A 17742-nucleotide genomic window follows, 5' to 3' on the forward strand; every position below is an offset into this window, starting at 1 on the left:
AAACAAAAAAAAAAAACAATATCAGTTAGTGAGTTTATTAAAACAATCCTGGATATAGAGCTGGCAGCGAACACCCTCTGGCTATTTAAAAGTCGTTCTTTGTTCTGAAAATCAGCATCAACTACCAGCCTGGTGACAATGGTACGACACAAAGAGTAAGACGCTGTTTCACAGCCATATAGTTCACACCCAAAACGGGACACATAGGTACATGAAGGCTAGAGCAAAATAAACCCAGGATGAAGCAAGGACACCAGTGCTGTGCATGTTAGCAGGAAAAAATCTCACAGACTCAGAGAAGTCAGAGCAGCAATGAACCTCACATTCCATCCTGTCTCGTCCCTTCATTTTATAGTTAAGCCTCAAAGAAGTAAAACAGTTCGCCCAAGTCCAGAGTGTGTCCCTAAACCGGGGTCATCCACCTCAGGGGAAGGTGTCACCTTCCCTGAAGTTTAGTGAGTCATGCCTAGGTCAACAGAGGCCCTACTCACACCAGTGGAAGGCCATGGTTATGGTGCTCCCACAGAAGGGGGTGGGGAGAGGAAATGTGAACAGGAAAACGTCAGTCTTTCTAGACTTTTCAAAGAAAAAGAAGAGCCATTAAAAATCTCAGTCTTAAAATGACCAGACTAGGGTCACCTGGGTGGCTTAGTCGGTTAAGCGTCCGACTTCAGCTCAGGTTATGATCTCATGATTTGTGAGTCTAAGCCCTGTGCTGACAGCTCAGAGCCTGGAGCCTGCTTCAGATTCTGGGTCTCTGTCTCTCTCTGCACCTTCCCCGCTCACACTCTGTCTCTCTCTCTCAAAAATAAACATTAAAAAAAAAAAAAATTTAATGACTAGACTATTTTTCTTACTTTTCAGTTCCATTTAGTAACCACTGCAGTTTACATTCAATAACTACTGTTAAAACGGGATTAAAAAACTAGAACAGCACATCCGGACCTGCTGGATAATCCCAACTACATATTTTCCCAAAGACTAAATGAAAACATTAGAAATACTATCAGAGCTGGACTAGGAAGCAAATCAAGTATGTTATAGTCGATTTAACTTCCTTGTCCCTCTCCACTCCACTCTCCACCTAGCAGCAAGTATGTTCTTTTCAAAGTACAAACCTGATCATGTCACTACCCTGCTTAACACTCTCCAGTGGCTTCCTCCCATGACAAGACTGAAATGTGTAAGGCCCAGAGTATGCTGGGCCCCACCTGCCCACTCAGGCTCCTCTCTTGCCATGACCCCCTTGACATTTGTGCTCCAGCTGCCCCTCATTTCCTCCAATGAGGCCAGCTCTGTCCCACCACCAGACTTGGACACTGCCATTCCCTGTGCGTGGAACAGTTTTCTAACCTCTCCCACCCCCATCCTGCCTTCATTTCCTTACCTCTGTTTTGCTTTGGTTCTCAGCACAAATATTTCTATCAGGTCAGGAAGCCTTTCCTGACCACTGTTATCAACCTTCACAGCACCAGGCAGCCCTCCTGCATAGCACTTACTGCCATTAAAATTTACAGTAAATTATGTGTGTAATCCTCTGATTAATGCCTGCTCCCTGCATTCAACCATAAGCTATGTGTCTCATGCTCACCATTGTATCTCCAGCACCCAACAGATAAATATTTATTGAATCTTTACGTAAATAAAAAACAAACAAATGATGGGCCTAAAGGGTGGACTTTTACGAAGACATAGCACATAGAGATTGAAGGACAGTTTAAGTCACTCCCTTCTTTTTAGCCCAAGCTTTTAAATATATGTACTTTCACAAAGAGAACAACGCAGAAAAAAATACTTTCACAAAGGGCTAAGAAAACTAAACCAAGGTTAATACACACATTGGTCTTTTAATTAAAAAAAAAAAACTATTCATTTTCCAATCAACTTTTAAAGTCACTTCTTTCATATCAGTGACCTTTAACATACTTAAGAATAACGTTAACAATGGGCAGGTCACCAGTCCTCAAAATTACTACCACCACCACCATCAAAGTATCACATTTTTCCCTTGCAGTTTTCTTTGTATATTCTTTGTGATAAGTGAGAAACCCTACACCAAGCCATCCAATAGAACTATGGGATATATATGTAATATAAAATATAATGCAATTCATAATTTTCTAGTAATCACATTAAAAAAAGAAACAAGTGAAAATAATTTCAATAATATATTCTATTTAACCCAAAATATCCCATATATTATCATTTTTAAATGTAACCAATATTCTTAAAAGTTATTAATAAAACATTGTACATTCTTCTTTGTACTAAATCTTGGAAATCCACTTTGTATTTTCTACTTACAGAACATCTTAATTCAGATTAACCACATGTGGCTAGTTGCTACATATCGGAGACCAGCCTTATACTATTCATGCTTCTGATTAAAAAAAACAAAAAAAACCAGTAGAAAAAGCTTTTAATGTTCTCTATATCAAATAAAGAACCAATGAGGCATGAAGAGCATATTCACTAGAAACAACTACAAAATAAAGGGAAGAGACCCATGTTACATGAATATTAATGTAATAATACCTTCTTAATTCATTCATGACTTTGAAAGCTTTCTTCATATGCCAAGGATTCACTGTCACTGGGCAGTGTTTTTCAGTATTATCATCTTTTGAATCGAGAGGCTTCTGATGACCCTGCTTTGTGCATCTGTACATAAAAGAAAAAAAACAGAAAAGATCTTATTAAAAAATAATTTAGTTCTGGCTTATTAGGCTATAAGAGATACAACAAATCTCTCAAATTCATTTAGAGGAAGTCTTGCAGTATATCCCAATGTAAGATCAAGACACAATTCAGAGCACTTTCTGATGGTCACTACGATTGCAACAAAAAAGTGGGTAATCACCTCCATGGTGTCAAAGCTCTATCACAAAGGAGCACAGAAAATTCAGTAAAAGTGGTTCAGCAGATACTTCGAAATAAAAATGCTGAGAAATGATCTCTGTTGAAATTAACATGCTTTTAACAATCTGCTGTAGTCATACATTATTTACAAACCAAGACAGGAACAGGACCATATTTTACACAAACTTCAAAAACTTAGACTCTGATTTGAATTTTGCTCTCTACCTGCCAGGCTATTTATTTACCCCATATATTTCAGACCTACTCTTGTAACAAGAGATTAATCCTGTTAGCTAAAGTTTATTGAGTATTTACTATTCAGCAGCCACTGTGCTAAGTTGTTTACTTGTATTATTTGCTTAATCTTCACAACAACTCTGTGAGCTCATTACTATTACCATCCCCATTTAACAGATGAAAAGATGAAGGCAAAAAACAATTTAGGTAACTAAATAGTAGAGCTGGGTAAGAGCAAAGTCAGTCTGACTCTTTGAGCCCATTCTTTTCACTAATGTTCAATACCATTTCCTACATTAAGCAATGATATTTAACTTCATATTTAAACATAATTTTTAAGAGCACAGGCTGTATTAGTATTGCTGTATAAACTACTCTTTTGAGACTTGGGAGCAAAAAAATTAACAAATAAAATCAGGGTACCATGGCAGGGAGTGGGGATTAACTACTAATGGACACAAGGGAACTTTCTGAGAAGATAGTTGCACAACTCTGGAAATGTACTAAAAAATCACTGAATTGTACAACTGTAATAGGTGAATTTTATGGCATGTAAATTATACCTCAATAAAGCTATTAAAGAAAAAAATCAGGATACCAAATTAAGCCTAAAGAAGTCATACTTGCATATATATCACACAAAGGACAACAGGCAAACATCATTATTTATTCCCATATTTCTCTTCATACCTCTTCCTTTCCTGACCCATTCTGAAAGGATCATTTATTTTTTTTTTTAATTTTTTTTTTTCAAAGTTTTTATTTATTTTTGGGACAGAGAGAGACAGAGCATGAACGGGGGAGGGGCAGAGAGAGAGGGAGACACAGAATCGGAAACAGGCTCCAGGCTCTGAGCCATCAGCCCAGAGCCCGACGCGGGGCTCGAACTCACGGACCGCGAGATCGTGACCTGGCTGAAGTCGGACGCTTAACCAACTGCGCCACCCAGGCGCCCCGATCATTTATTTTTAAAGTATTACCTCTTACGAATTCACTCAGCAAACATTTTTTGAGTGCCAACTATGTACCAAGCACCATTCTAGGCACTTGGAATACAGGTGAACAGTGAACAAAAAAAAAGACTCCTACCCTCACAGAGCTTGGAGTCTAGCAGGGGCGATGGAGAGGAGACAATACGCAGAACAAATCAGTAAAACAGGCAGCACATCATAAAATAAGAGCTACGGATATAAGAACAAAGGCAGGGTAAAAAGAATCAAGAGGACAGAGTGATACAACTTGCATTAGTCAACAGGGTCATCAGGTCATCAATAGCCCAACTGAGAAGTGAGATCTGAACCAAGACTAGGAGGTGAGAGAAGGTCCAGAAGGAATGAAGAGCTAGAGCCAAGGCCTACATGTGCCTGGTGTGTTCCAGGAATAGTGAGGCCAGGGCTGGGGCTAGGGGGACAGAGGGGAGTGCAGATCATGTAGGACCTGTGGGACACTGTAAGGACTTTGGCTTTTACCCTGAGTGAATAGGGAGGCATCACAGAAGAATGACACCATCCAAGTTACGTTTTCAATAGGATCACTTTGGCTCTTGGTGAGAATAGTCAATGTGGGCAAAGATAAAAGAGTGTAAACTATTTAGCAGAGTGATTCAGTAGGAGATGCCAGAGGCTCAGAGCACGGTAGTAGCAGTGGAGGTAGGAGCAGTGATGAGAAGTTGCTGGGTTCTGGGTATATTTTAAAGGTAGTGCCAACGAGATTTGTTTACGAAATGCACGTGGTGCATCAAAGAAAATCAGGATGACTCCCAATTTTTGGGTTTGAGCAACTGGAAGGACTGAGTTTCCATTGAGATGGGGAAGGCTGCAGGTGGAACCAGTTTGGGGGTAGGAAGATCAAGAGCTTAGCCTTCACATATGTTGGTTTTAAGATATCAGACATCCAAATGAAGATGTAAAATTGGCATATTAGAGTCTAGAGTTGCAGAGAAAACTTTACCTGGGTAGAAATGTACACATAGAAGATACACGAAACAATGGAACTCAAGCACTCAAACATTAATGTAACCTCTACCATTAACCACAGATGCTATCTTTGCTCAGTCCTCCATTCAACACTAATTGAGGCATCTGATTCTTCAAGGGTATGCATACCAGAAGTGGAGATAAGTCATGTGTCCCTATCACTTGAGAGTTTTTGAAGGGGGGGCCTTACAAGCAAATGAGTACAAGACCCTGCCTCCTGGAGGTGAGCCCACAGCTGGAATGGGAGAATAGGATAGTACATCCTCCTGTGTGTGTGTGTGTGTGTAGAGGGATGAGTTACGCTTGGCCTGAGAAAAAGAGCTAGTAAGTCTAGGAGACAAAGATGATAGAACATTCAGATCTGGTGGAGGGGACTGGGAAACATTTTATAGTTTAAGACATATTCTCATGCTATTCCCCACCACGCTTTCATAAAGAAAACAGTAGGAAGAAAGAGAAATTATATAGATATATTCAACCTATGCAAACTTTCTGACCACGTAACACTGAACGTCCACATGTATAGCAACTTAAGAAGTTTTACATTAGCTTCTGGTTTAATAACTTAAGAGTTTATAACAAAAGGGAAATATAATATTGAGGACTGACAAAACTATCACAGAAGGGCTTTTCAATGCTCAGAATGGAAGTGAAAGCAACTCAGTCCTAGAAAGAATACAATTATTTAAGAGCCAAGAGTGTTTATATTTGCTTAAGAAATTATGAATTAAAACTGCCTGCATTAGAGAATTAACTTTAAGACAGCTACCATACATGGGGCGCCTGGGTGGCTCAGTTGGTTGAGCCTCTGACTTTGGCTCAGGTCATGATCTTGCAGTTCATGGGTTCAAGCCCCTGCTCAGAGCCTGCTTCGGATTCTGTGTCTTACTCTCTCTCTGCCCCTCCCCTGCTCACACTCTGTCTCTCTCAAAAATAAACATTAAAAAAAAATTTCTTTTAAAACTACCATACAGCAATCAATATCTATATAGGTGCATTCTTAAAGCTATGTTCAGCTCCTGCTTTTTCTGATGTACTCCATAAACTCTACAAAGAAAAGACTTTATTCAAAGGCTTAAAGGAATAAGTAAGAAATAACACTGACTTTTTTTTTTAAGTGTTCTCTGTACTGAGAACTACTTACAAATACAGCACCCTGCTGCACAGGACTACATTTTCAACACTAAAGTCCTTTCCATAATTTTCCATTTCCTATATGGTTTTGTGTTAGATAGTCTCTCACTCAGAAGCAGAACTGGGTAACAAAATGTTACATCATGCCTAAAACTACAGATGTGGAAATGAACATACACTAGGAAGCAGCGAAGTGGGAGGTGAAGGTTGACCCTTTCAGGTATACCAGTAAGTGCAGTTAAACCTTCTCCCTGCTTCCCTCTGAAGCAGGGAGGTAGCCTTTTCCAGAGAAGCTCCTCATTCTGAGAACTGTCTTCTTTTAATTATCTAGAAGAGATACTTTTTCAAAGTTCTTTCATTTTAAGTCCTTCCCCAATTCTAACTCGCAACCAGTCTTAAAACTGTCCAATAGCTTACTGCTATCAAACATACTCAACATAGTTGAGGTTTCCAAGGGTCTGGATCCCAATACACAGCTATGTTTTATAAGAATCTTTGAGTCTTCCTTCAATGACTGACTCTTGTGTAAATTTCCAGCTGTGGGTAAGGTTGGCTTCTCAGACCAGGTAACTAGGTAACTCTAACTCTGCCCCAAAACACACTAGTGACAGAAATGAGTTCTCAGAGAAGAAGAAAATAAAGTCTCTCACAGGGCTGTCTCCCTCAAAGAGTCAATATCCATAAGCAAAGGTTTAAACCTACTGCAAGAATTCTGTGGCCATCTTAGAAATGAGGCATAGTTTCTTTAGATATACATTACTTGTTCTGGCAGAGTGATTCCTAATGGCAGGGGTCAGAAGGATGAGAAGCAAGGAGTACCTGGGTGGCTCAGTCGGTTAAGTGTCCAACTCCTGATTTTGGCTCAGGTCATGATCTCATGGTTCGTGAGATGGGGCCCCATGTTGAGCTCAGTGCTGTCAGCTTGGGGATTCTCTCTCTCCCACTGTCTCTGCCCCTTCCTCACTCATGCTCTCTCTCTCTCTCTCTCTCTCTCTCAAAATAAATAAACTTCAGAAAAAATTTTAGGAGCGCCTGGGTGGCTCAGTTGGTTAAGCATCCAACTTGGGCTCAGGTCATGATCTCACGGTTCGTGAGTTTGAGCCCCGTGTCAGGCTCTGTACTAACAGCTCAGAGCCTGGAGACTGCTTCAGATTCTGTGTGTCCCTCTCTCTGCCCCTTCCCTGCGTGTGTGCGCTCTCTCTTACTCTCTCTCTCTCAAAAATAAATTAAAAAAAATTTTTTTAATTATTGATTTTTAAAAATCAATGAGCCAAACAATTTTTCAAACTGCACTCAACCATCTTTTTTCCCATGAAGATTTGGGCAAGCCCTTTTTATAGGACTAGGTATATCTGAATGACAGCATCTCCAGGAGCAGGGGTGAAAGGCAGCTATGTATAATTTCAAAACAAAACAAAACAAAAAAAGTGATGTAATATGTCCCACCACCCACTTCCCTCCCACCCCGGGACAATCATCTCAGATTGAGAACAAACACTTTAGAACATATGAGTTGTTCATGTTTTTAGGGTTTTCTGGTAGAAACAATGCTGTAACTCATGTGAATGATGCAGCTGCAAAATTTAACAGGGGACCAGACATTTTCACATGCAGGACACAAATACTTAGCCCCTGGGTGGCCACCATCTCAGCTCTCCCCTCTGCCTGTTCACCTCAAAGGCTGTAAGACTCCCTTGCTCACAATGAGTCACCCACCATTACTCACAAACTTCTGCCAAGTTCACATCAGCAGCTGTTGTTTTCAGTCACCATCCATGCTCTACGGCTCTGAAGTTTCTCCATTACTTTATAATATCTCTTCTATTTTCTGTGCTGTCTTCCCTAACTAAACTTCCACTCAGAAGCTGATTATACTAACAACGCTCCAGTTTGCAAGTCCAAGATATCAGAAGGCCGATATTTTAACTAGTATGTTATGTCACTCTACAGTTTCCCAAGAAAATAGTCTCACATCCTTCATCTCACCCAAATAACCACCGTAGTATTTAGAGGTTGTAAAAATAGAGGGCTTTCTCCACTGGAAACAGGATTTGGTTTGTGGAAGAGTTGTGGCTTCAGTTTTTGCAATTAGCTCAAGACAAAGAGACATGCTCTGCAGATTCTCTTCAACTGTTTGGAATTCAAACTTTCATTAGGTATAGAGCCAGCAGACTAACTATCATCTACAGACATATGGTCCTATTACCAAATAAATATAGCTTTAAAAAAGTTAGTGTCTATATCTATTTACACGTAAGAATTTGGATTGTACCTTCAGTATGAAGACCTATAGAACTGAATATAAAGCATCTTGTGAGACAAAACAAAATCCCTGCTCTCCAGTCACAGAACACCTTACAAGACATCATAATGATGCCACTGAAATCTTGCCATTTGTGATGACATGGATGAACCTAAAGGGTATTGTGCTAATTGAAAAAAGTCAGACAAAGACAAATGCCACATGATTTCACTTACACGTGCAATCTAAACAAACAACAAAAAAAGAGAAAAAGACTCATAAATATAGAGAGTACAATCTGGTGGTTGCTAGTGAGGAGAAGGTTTGGGGAGTGAGAGAAACAGGTGAAGGGGATTAAGAGGTACCAACTTCCAGTTTTAAAATAAGGCACAAGGATGAAAAGTACAGCATAGGAAATATAGTCAATAATATTGTAATAACTTTGCATGGTGACAGAATAAAAGGTAATGCCACTGAATACATCAGTATAGCACATATATTGCCAAAAGTTATGTTTCAAATTTCTCTGAGCTGGAAAAGCTGGAAATGCCCAATTTTCCTAAAATGGATTAGCAATTAAGCGAGAGCACTGAACCTATTGGAGGACAGAGGGAGATCTCACACACACACCCCGACCCACTACTCTCCCCCTGGGATTTAGTTGTGTGGCTTTATGTTAAGTGTGCGGAGAAGCACTGGCAGGAGGACGTGGTTGGGATGTCTGAAGTGGAGAGGTTGATGGAAGTTGGAATATAATTGCTCTCTGATAGTAGAACAATAGAGCTGTAAAAAGCTCTGCTTCAGTTCAACTCAGCTTGCTCTCCCTCTTTCCCTCCCACCTACATGACAAACAGAGCACAATCAGGCACTTTTTGTCCCTGGCAGTGACTATTACCAGGAAAGGGACCAGGGTAAAAAGCATGTCTTATGCAAGATCAATCTTATTTTAAAGAATTTGTTATAAACAAACAGTTAACAAAGCGCTGTCAGAGTGGGATATTTGTGACGTGCTAAAATAGGGAGAAAGAGGTTGATGATCCATTTCAAACACTTCCGTGTCTTTTATCAACTCTTTTTTCTGGCCTTTCTTTTGCCACTTTCCCTAGTATTACCAGCACTTGGCTAGTAAGAGAGGGCAGCAATTTGATTTCACAATTCAGTTGACTAGGCTACATTTTCTAACACTCGGATGAAAACACACTAGAAGAGGACCAGAATCAGCTGGAAGACCTGAATGGTATTCCTAACGATGCCAAATACTAACCAAGTGACCTTGGGTGTAGTCACTTGGCCTCTCTGGCCTTTAGACTGTTTACTTACAAAATAAGGTGTTGTTATTCCACAAATATGTCTAATACGAAATGTAATAGGAAAGTCAAAGATAATAACACCTCACCTACTTGCCTCAGGGAGCTGTACAAGCATTAAATACTGTATAAATGTTAAACACAGAGTTAAGAAGAAAAATGTTGAGGTTAGGAGCTGAACTGAATATAGAGATATACTTTTATGGATTTGACTGGCCTTCCTCCTTTTTAATTGTGACATTCAATTAAAAATTATTAGCAATACTCCACGCAACCACCAGTGTTAATAAATCAAGTAGATAAGCACTGCCTAGATGCTGACTGCATACCCTAACATAAGCAGAATGGGGGAGATGAAGGAGGCTGAACGCAAGAAACTTCTCCAGTTACCATCTAACTGGGGAGGCACATCTGAAACCACCAGGGAATGGCACAAGTCAGCACACAGGTGCAAAATAATGGGCTACCGACACTATAGGAATGCAAAGAGCAGCTGGAATGAATTAGAGTAAATAGGGAAGACTTTGTGAAGGAAGAGAGGGTTCCAAGTGGGCTTTGGAAGAATTCCAAGTTGTTTTAACTGGGGACAGGCTGGGAAAAGGCTGGGGATTCCTCACTCGTGATAAGGCAGAGTTTACTCTAGGAGGTCAAAGCACATAATACTTTTGAACATACTATAAGATTAGGACAAAATGATCGAGGACTCTGACCATCTATCTGGTTGAGATAACTGGTTTGGTAAGTCACTTGATGTGACTCTAAGATGTTGGGGTCAAAATAGTAAGTGGATTGAAAGGTGAGGAAACAACACATAGAGTTCAACAGGAGAAAAGGTAAAAGAAAAATGCAGGTATCAAGGAATGAAATCTGTTCAGGATAGAAGGAGTCAGAAAGGACACTTGAAACCATGAGTATACAGTTTCCAGAAGTTGATAAGTGTGGAGGATGATGAGAGACAGAGACAGAGAGACAGAGAGAGAGAGAGAGAAATCAAAGACCATGCCAAGGCTTTGGGTATCTGGGACCAAAAGGATGATTCCATTGATTATGTGCAGATGTTATAAAGGGAAATCAGTTTGAGAACAAAGGTTACAAACTCAGTTTTAGACATGCTGAATCTGATGTGTAAGCTAAGAGCAGAGAAGTTCTATAAGAAGTTGAAAATTCAAGACTGAGGCACAGATCTAGAGCCTAGGCTTAAGACACAGATGGAGCCACAACTTAGTGATCAACAGTTATTAAAAAGAACTGGCCAAAACCTGCATCTGTGAGGAGCAGACACTGCCAATGAACCGTAACAGAAGAAAAGCCATCTAAGACAGAAAACAGTGATCAGTGAGAGAGTCCCAACTTCTCCTCCTACTTGATAACCTTTGAAAAGGAATTTACCGTCTGAAAAAAGATAAGAACCTACACCAACATAATCTCATGTTCACAAGATTAAATGAGATAAAGTAATAAAGTAAATCACATTTAGCAACCTAAAACCTACGGGAGGGAACCAAGAAAAAGCAGTGTCATAGAAAGCAAGGGCTTATTTAAGGCAGGATCAGTGAAAAGAACTGGTCAAAAAAATACTTCAGCAAATGCCAACCGTCTGAAATGTAAAACAGTAAAGCACATAACACACAAAGTATACTGACCCTAGCACTACGGTAATTGTATTAAATATTTGTTTGCTATCAGTTTCAACCACAATGAAAAAGACTTTGTTTTCTGAGATATTCCCAAAGTCTGGTCATAGTAAGCACCCAATAAATATGAATGAAAAACCTTATCTCCCTTATTATAAACAGTAAACAATATTTAGAATTTGGAAGAATTCTATAGAAGAGCATCTGAAAAGCAATTTTCATTCTCTGTATCACCTGAAAAGAACCTTCTTCCTGGTCTTAAGGAAGAAGTTCAACTGTTTTCATAAACACTTCTAGTGCAGTTCCATTACAGCCACAGATGAGTAAATTTGCAGTCACCTTCAAGAAAGCAGGCTTACTGATATTTATTGAATGCCTACTGTGTGTATTATAGAAACAAGAGGTTTGGGGCTATTTAGTGGGAGAGGGAGGAGTGATTTCCCAGCATCAGAAAAATTTAAGACTACTGCATCAATGTTACCTATTTCCAGAATCCACTTCTCAAGTTCCCAAATACACCTCAGAATTTTCCTTACATAACACTTCTTTCAACACACAGTGATCCATGTCTTCTTTCAACATTACCTTGTCAGCCATTATTACTCCTACATATTTTAAACATCTTTGTCTGTCACTGAGGAGATTCACCTATCATCTGACAGATGCCCAATTTACATTCATGTCTACTTAAACAAAACCAAGAATACATTCCAGTGTGCTGTAAGACAAACCATTGAATACTGGGGTAACCTGCGTCAAGGTTCCAAATTCACAGTAACTCAATCTTAAAATTAGAAAGAACATTAAAGTCATCTGGTCCGGTGGATCACAAAAGCCGGGCTCCAGTAAACTTTTTATTGATCTGTGACAAAATAAGGAAAATATAGTAAGTTTCCATAAAACTAAATTAATTCAATTTAAAGACTATCCTTTTAAGTCTGAGATTATGTCCTTCTTTGTATTTGGAAAGGGACACTAAACTGTCCTTTCTTTTACAAAAAAAATGGTGATAGCTGATAATTATTATTTCATCAATTTTTTTTTTCTACTAAGCAAAAAAATAAGTTAGCAGTTCTGTGATGGACCTCAGTTTGTTTATTTATTTATTTATTTATTTATTTATTTATTTATTTATTTTAACTTTAAAGATCAGTGAAATCCAAAATTCTGCTCTGATTCAACCAATCTTCTGCTGCCTAAATCCCTATGAACACGGTCAAGAAGATGTCTGTCTGCCTACGCTTGAACAACTCTGATGCCAAGAGTTTCCAGTGATGTGGAATCGCTGATCCAAGATATGGTTGTATGTGAGACATGTTTGCTGAGCTCTGTGAAGGAAAAGCAAAGATGTAAGGCTTGTAAAGAGAAAGCCAACATGTAAAAGCAGAGCCATTAAGAAAACAAGGACCGGGGCGCCTGGGTGGCGCAGTCGGTTAAGCGTCCGACTTCAGCCAGGTCACGATCTCACGGTCTGTGAGTTCGAGCCCCGCGTCAGGCTCTGGGCTGACGGCTCGGAGCCTGGAGCCTGTTTCCGATTCTGTGTCTCCCTCTCTCTCTGCCCCTCCCCCGTTCATGCTCTGTCTCTGTCTGTCCCAAAAATAAATAAAAACGTTGAAGAAAAAAAATTTAAAAAAAAAAAAAAGAAAACAAGGACCAAAACACTGTTCAGTGAGAGGTGGTCAAAGGGATGCATGCCACCCTATACCTCAGCCTTCCCTCAATTTCATAATTATGAAAATCTTTCACAAAAATAACTATAAAAGCTAGAATATGCAAAACATTCCTGAGGTCAGGGCTGCACGTCTCAGTTTACCACCCAAAATTCCTATACTAACCTACATCTAATTTTTAGTTACACACCTTCAGATTCAATCAGAGGCAAATGTCCCATCATCTTAATATCACCCAGACTCCTAAACGCAAGAGAATCTAAACGTCACATATAAGATCCAAAAAACAACAGGCAGAGAGATATGAAGCCCAGTGACAATATGAGAATCAAAAAGGATGAGGAGAACTTGGAGGCAAAGAGTGAAAGAGTGGAAAGAGTAGAAGAGATCAAAACCTAATTTCAACGAGCCCATCCCATCCCAAAGGAACTAGAGAACCTGGGCAGTCATCCTACCCCTCCAAGACAATGTGCTAACAGGCTGAAGGGCAGCAAGGTGGGATCTGAAAACAGTGTAAAACTGGCTATCACAAGAGAAGGACGGGCATAAGCTCCTCCACAGTGGCAGGCAGAGACAGGCATTCAAATATTCGCAGAATTAATGAGTTAATAAACAGACACTCACCCAAAGAGAATCTGAGCTCCTGCTTCCAACCACATCACCCAAGGCATTTTAAGTCCACATCAAACATCTTTCCTTGCCTTAAAGCTCAGGTTAAAAATCTAACCTTGGGGCGCCTGGGTGGCGCAGTCGGTTAAGCGTCCGACTTCAGCCAGGTCACGATCTCGCGGTCTGTGAGTTCGAGCCCCACGTCGGGCTCTGGGCTGATGGCTCAGAGCCTGGAGCCTGTTTCCGATTCTGTGTCTCCCTCTCTCTCTGCCCCTCGCCTGTTCATGCTCTGTCTCTCTCTGTCCCAAAAATAAATAAACGTTGAAAAAAAAAAAAAAAAAAAAAAAAAAAAAAAAAAAAAAATCTAACCTTACAAGAAGCTGAGCCCTCCCAATAACTTTGACTGCCTCCATCTACCCAACTCAAGCCCAGTGAGGCCCAATAAAGCTCCTTCCCAAAGACACTGTCTGCAATCCTCAAATACGGCACCTATGATTTAGTGTGGAAGGAAAAAGTAAGCTAATGGGAGTGAAGGCAAATAGGCCAAGGGGCAGGAAGGGAACCTATTTCTGATTCTAACAAAATCTGGAATGAGGGTTAATTTTAGATGGGCCAAATGAAAATAAACCCCATTTGTATTTAGTATTAAATGAATATCAACAATCAAGAAGTCTCACCAACTTTAGCCACCCCTCATTAAAAGAAGTTTTAACAAATCTTTCATCCCTGCTGACATTCCTTGTTTTCCATTACATCTTAGCCTGTCATTGTTCCAGCATTATTGATGGAGTCTCAATACCACAGAATTGTGCTGGATACCAAAATTATGATTAATTGATCTGTCCTAGATTCAGTTTATCACTATTTCCATGCACCGTCCATTTCATTTTCAATTATTTCTATTTAAATCATTTTCTACATCTCTAGTCCCTCCCTCCAGAGGCTGCTTTTTGTCCACACCCTTTTTCCACCTGCATTCTAAGAGCCCCTTGTTCTTTCCTGTAGTTCCCTCTGCTCCAAAAGTAAAAGGGGACTGCAGGAAACTGATATAAAGGGAACAGGCTTAGTATAGATAACATGCCTACATGATATATTCCATATACTATGTGCTATCTACATACAAGAACCATTTCCTGCCTTAATTGTCTCTAAGCCTGGACAGAACCCATGTGCTGGTGCTATATTCATGCTGCTGATGCTAACAATCCACCATCATATTTCCTAGGGTTTAGGAGCCTTCCCAAACCTGCTAAAGAACATGACCCGATCACAAAGCCCTCAAAGCTAAGTGATCACGAAGCCACTGAGCCCTTGCTTCTACTGGCCAGGAAGGGTCAATTCATCAGTTTTATCATCTACTCCTTAGATCCCCATGACCTGTTCCACTCAAGCTAAAAATTCTGTAAGGCACTTTTAGAAATTACAGTTCCAGGATCTTATAGTTCCAGCTCTCCTTAAAAGGGCTGGACATCAAAAAAATTATTCAGTCCAGGCCAAATACCCATATTTTGGCTGGAATTCTGCCAAATAACCACAAGAGGCTGGTGCGGTACAACTGCCATGGAGTGAAGCTGGCCAAATCTAAAAACGATAAGGCTCCATGAATAAGCTCTCGTGAAAAGGTACACTGATCTCAGAATGAGGTTTGCTTGCGGTTTGAAAAGTCAGACTCAAGGGGCTCTTGTTCCCTGATAAAGGTTAAACTAAGGAAGGCAAATCAAAATGGAAATTTTCAAAACTCCTGGTGATTTATAGTCCACTTTTACCAAATACTTTCAAAAAATATATACTGTACTGAATAATGCAATTCTTCAGTATCTTCCACGTAATTGTTCAACTGTTATTATTTCTGGAAAGTAGTTTCGCTGCAGGTATCTTGAATGTATTTGGGTACCAAGGAAGAAGACACCTGTGCCTGGCAGGTAGCTACACTACTAATTTGCCTAGGGTACCAAGGAAACAGAAGATGCTCTGGTTTCTGGATACAATTTTCTGCAGTGCCAGGTAAAAGAGGTCACATGCCCTGAACAGCCGTGGCTCATTTAGAGTGATGTAAAAGCTCTTCAGATATTAATTTTGCTAGAAATTCGAAGAAGCAAGCAATCTAAGGTCAATTCATTTAGACACCGGTGTCTGGTACTTTCCAGTTCCCTTTTTTTCAACGGACTCCCGTGCAGCATATCTCCATCCCTTAGAAAGGGGTTGGCAAGCTAGGCACCAGCAGCCCAAGCGTTCCAGGGAGGCGCACACAGGACAGGCAGAGTCCCCAAGCCCAGCCCAGCCGGAATCTTCTATTCGCCCGGGATGGGGAAGCCCCTTCCCTAGATACTATCCAGGGTTCTAAGTCACTGCCTGGCCAGGCTGAGTTTCCGCCCGCGTCCGCCTCAGGACTGCGGGAACCGCACCTCGTCACGCCCCGCAGCTCCCACCTCCCGCCGCCCCCAGCGTCCGCTCCCCGGCGGCTCCGGGCGTCTTCCGCCGGCGGGCACCGGGCGGCCGTGCCCGAGCAGCGCCCGTGGTCGGCGGCACGCGCCGCAGCGGCGCGCTTATCCGCAGCCGCACAGCCCGCCCGCCTGCCCGCCCGCCCGCTCACTCACGCGGGAGGCAGCGGCGGCGTCTCCATTGTGGCTCCTCTCGGGCTTCAGAACGCAGGCACCGACCGCCGCCGCCAGCACCATTCCAGCCGCGGACGCCGGCACTGCCCGCCCGCCGAGCCGCGTTCCATCCGCCCCGGAGGGGGCGCCGCGCTCGCCTCACCGCGCGCCACCACCTGCGGCGGCGGCCCCCGCGGCCATGGCCCGCTCGGCCGGGCGCGCTCCGTCTGCCTGCGCGGCTCCCGCGCTCTCCGGAGTGCGGGGCGGTGGCGGCGGCGGCGGCGGGACGGGCGGGCGCGCGGGCTCGGCCACTTCCGGGTTTGGCCCCGGCCGCGCCGACGCCGTGACGGGACGGCGATGCGGCCTCCCGCGGCGGCCGAGGACCCCTCCCTCGGCGCCTCCCCTTCCTCTTGCTGCTGCTGCTGCTGCTTCTGCTGCTGCTGAGGGTGCTGGCGCTGCGGAGGGTGCTGCTCCTGCTGTTGCTGTTTGAGGGTGCTGCTGCTGCTGCTGCCGCCGCCGCTACTGCTGTTGTTGGTGGAGGCGGGCGGGCGCCAGCCAGGAGCGGGCGGGCGTGCCCAGACGCGGGCTCGCGGGGCGGGACGGGGGCGGCGGCCGCCCGCAGCTGGGGTTGTGGGTCACCCGGGCGGGGGAGCTAGAAAATGGGGCGGGGGGCGGGTTGTCTGTGCGGAAAAAGGGCACCCGAAAGCACGGCATATTAGCGCTCGCTATTGACTTACTGCTCTGCTTTGCAAGCGTGTTCACATCCTTCTCTTTTGATTTGAGCCTATGCCTGGGGAGAGGGAAAGGGTAGGCATAACCAACCACTTCCTTTACAAATGGTGAAACTGAGGCAGGAAGAAATGAATTTGCCCGTCCAGTGTTCCAAGCAGGGACCTGGGCCTCCCCTCTCAGTGCATGATCCCTTCGTTGGAGAAGTGAAATGAGCACCTACTAGACAAGGTGTTGGTACGGAATGAGATGAGAGGGCAAAGCCAGGTCTGTGGGCTCGTGGAGCTGTCAATCTAGACGGGCGGAGAAACAAACGAACGATGCCTGCTATGAAGAAAATCAGAGTGAGGAGCTGGGATGCTATTTTAGGAGTAGCCAGAGAAGGCCCCGCAAATGATGTCATTTAAACAGAGATGGAATAAAATGAATCTTGAGGAAAGCAAAGAGCGCTCAGGGCAAGGGAAGAGTCATGCAAAGACTCCTATGCAAAATCTTGCCTGGCTTGTTGAGGAACAGGAAGGAGAACAATGTAGCAGGTGGTTGTCCAGGTGTGTCCAGTAGCATCTGGGAATTTGTTAGAAATACGAATTCTGGAGGCCCACTTCAGATCTACTGAACCAGAAACTCGGGTGGAGCCTAGCCGCCTGTGCTATAACAAGCCTTCCAGAAGATGCTGATGCGTGCTAAGGTTTGAGAACCTCTGGTGTAGCTGAAGCAGAGTGAGGACAGGAAACGGAGATGTTGTATGGGG

General features: G+C 42.6%; 1 protein-coding gene across 6 annotated transcripts in view; it reads right to left on the bottom strand.

The window, feature by feature from the left end:
• Positions 1-16380, bottom strand: part of KLHL2 (kelch like family member 2) — a 117398-nt gene extending 101018 nt beyond the window's left edge. For 3 of the 6 annotated variants that reach the window (XM_030312795.1, XM_030312792.1, XM_030312793.1), the window contains exons 1-2: positions 16266-16379; positions 2536-2661 (exon numbers count right to left, since the gene is read on the bottom strand). In XM_030312795.1, coding sequence (XP_030168655.1) covers positions 2536-2661; positions 16266-16291 — 152 coding nt within the window. In that variant the 5' untranslated portion in view covers positions 16292-16379. Of the gene's footprint in view, positions 1-2535; positions 2662-16265 lie in introns of all 6 variants that reach the window. The other 3 variants (XM_030312794.1, XM_030312790.1, XM_030312791.1) reach the window with 2 other exon arrangements.
• Positions 16381-17742: the final 1362 nt, after the last annotated feature.

This window comes from Lynx canadensis, chromosome B1 (genome assembly GCF_007474595.2).
Source record: "Lynx canadensis isolate LIC74 chromosome B1, mLynCan4.pri.v2, whole genome shotgun sequence".
NCBI lineage: Eukaryota > Metazoa > Chordata > Mammalia > Carnivora > Felidae > Lynx > Lynx canadensis.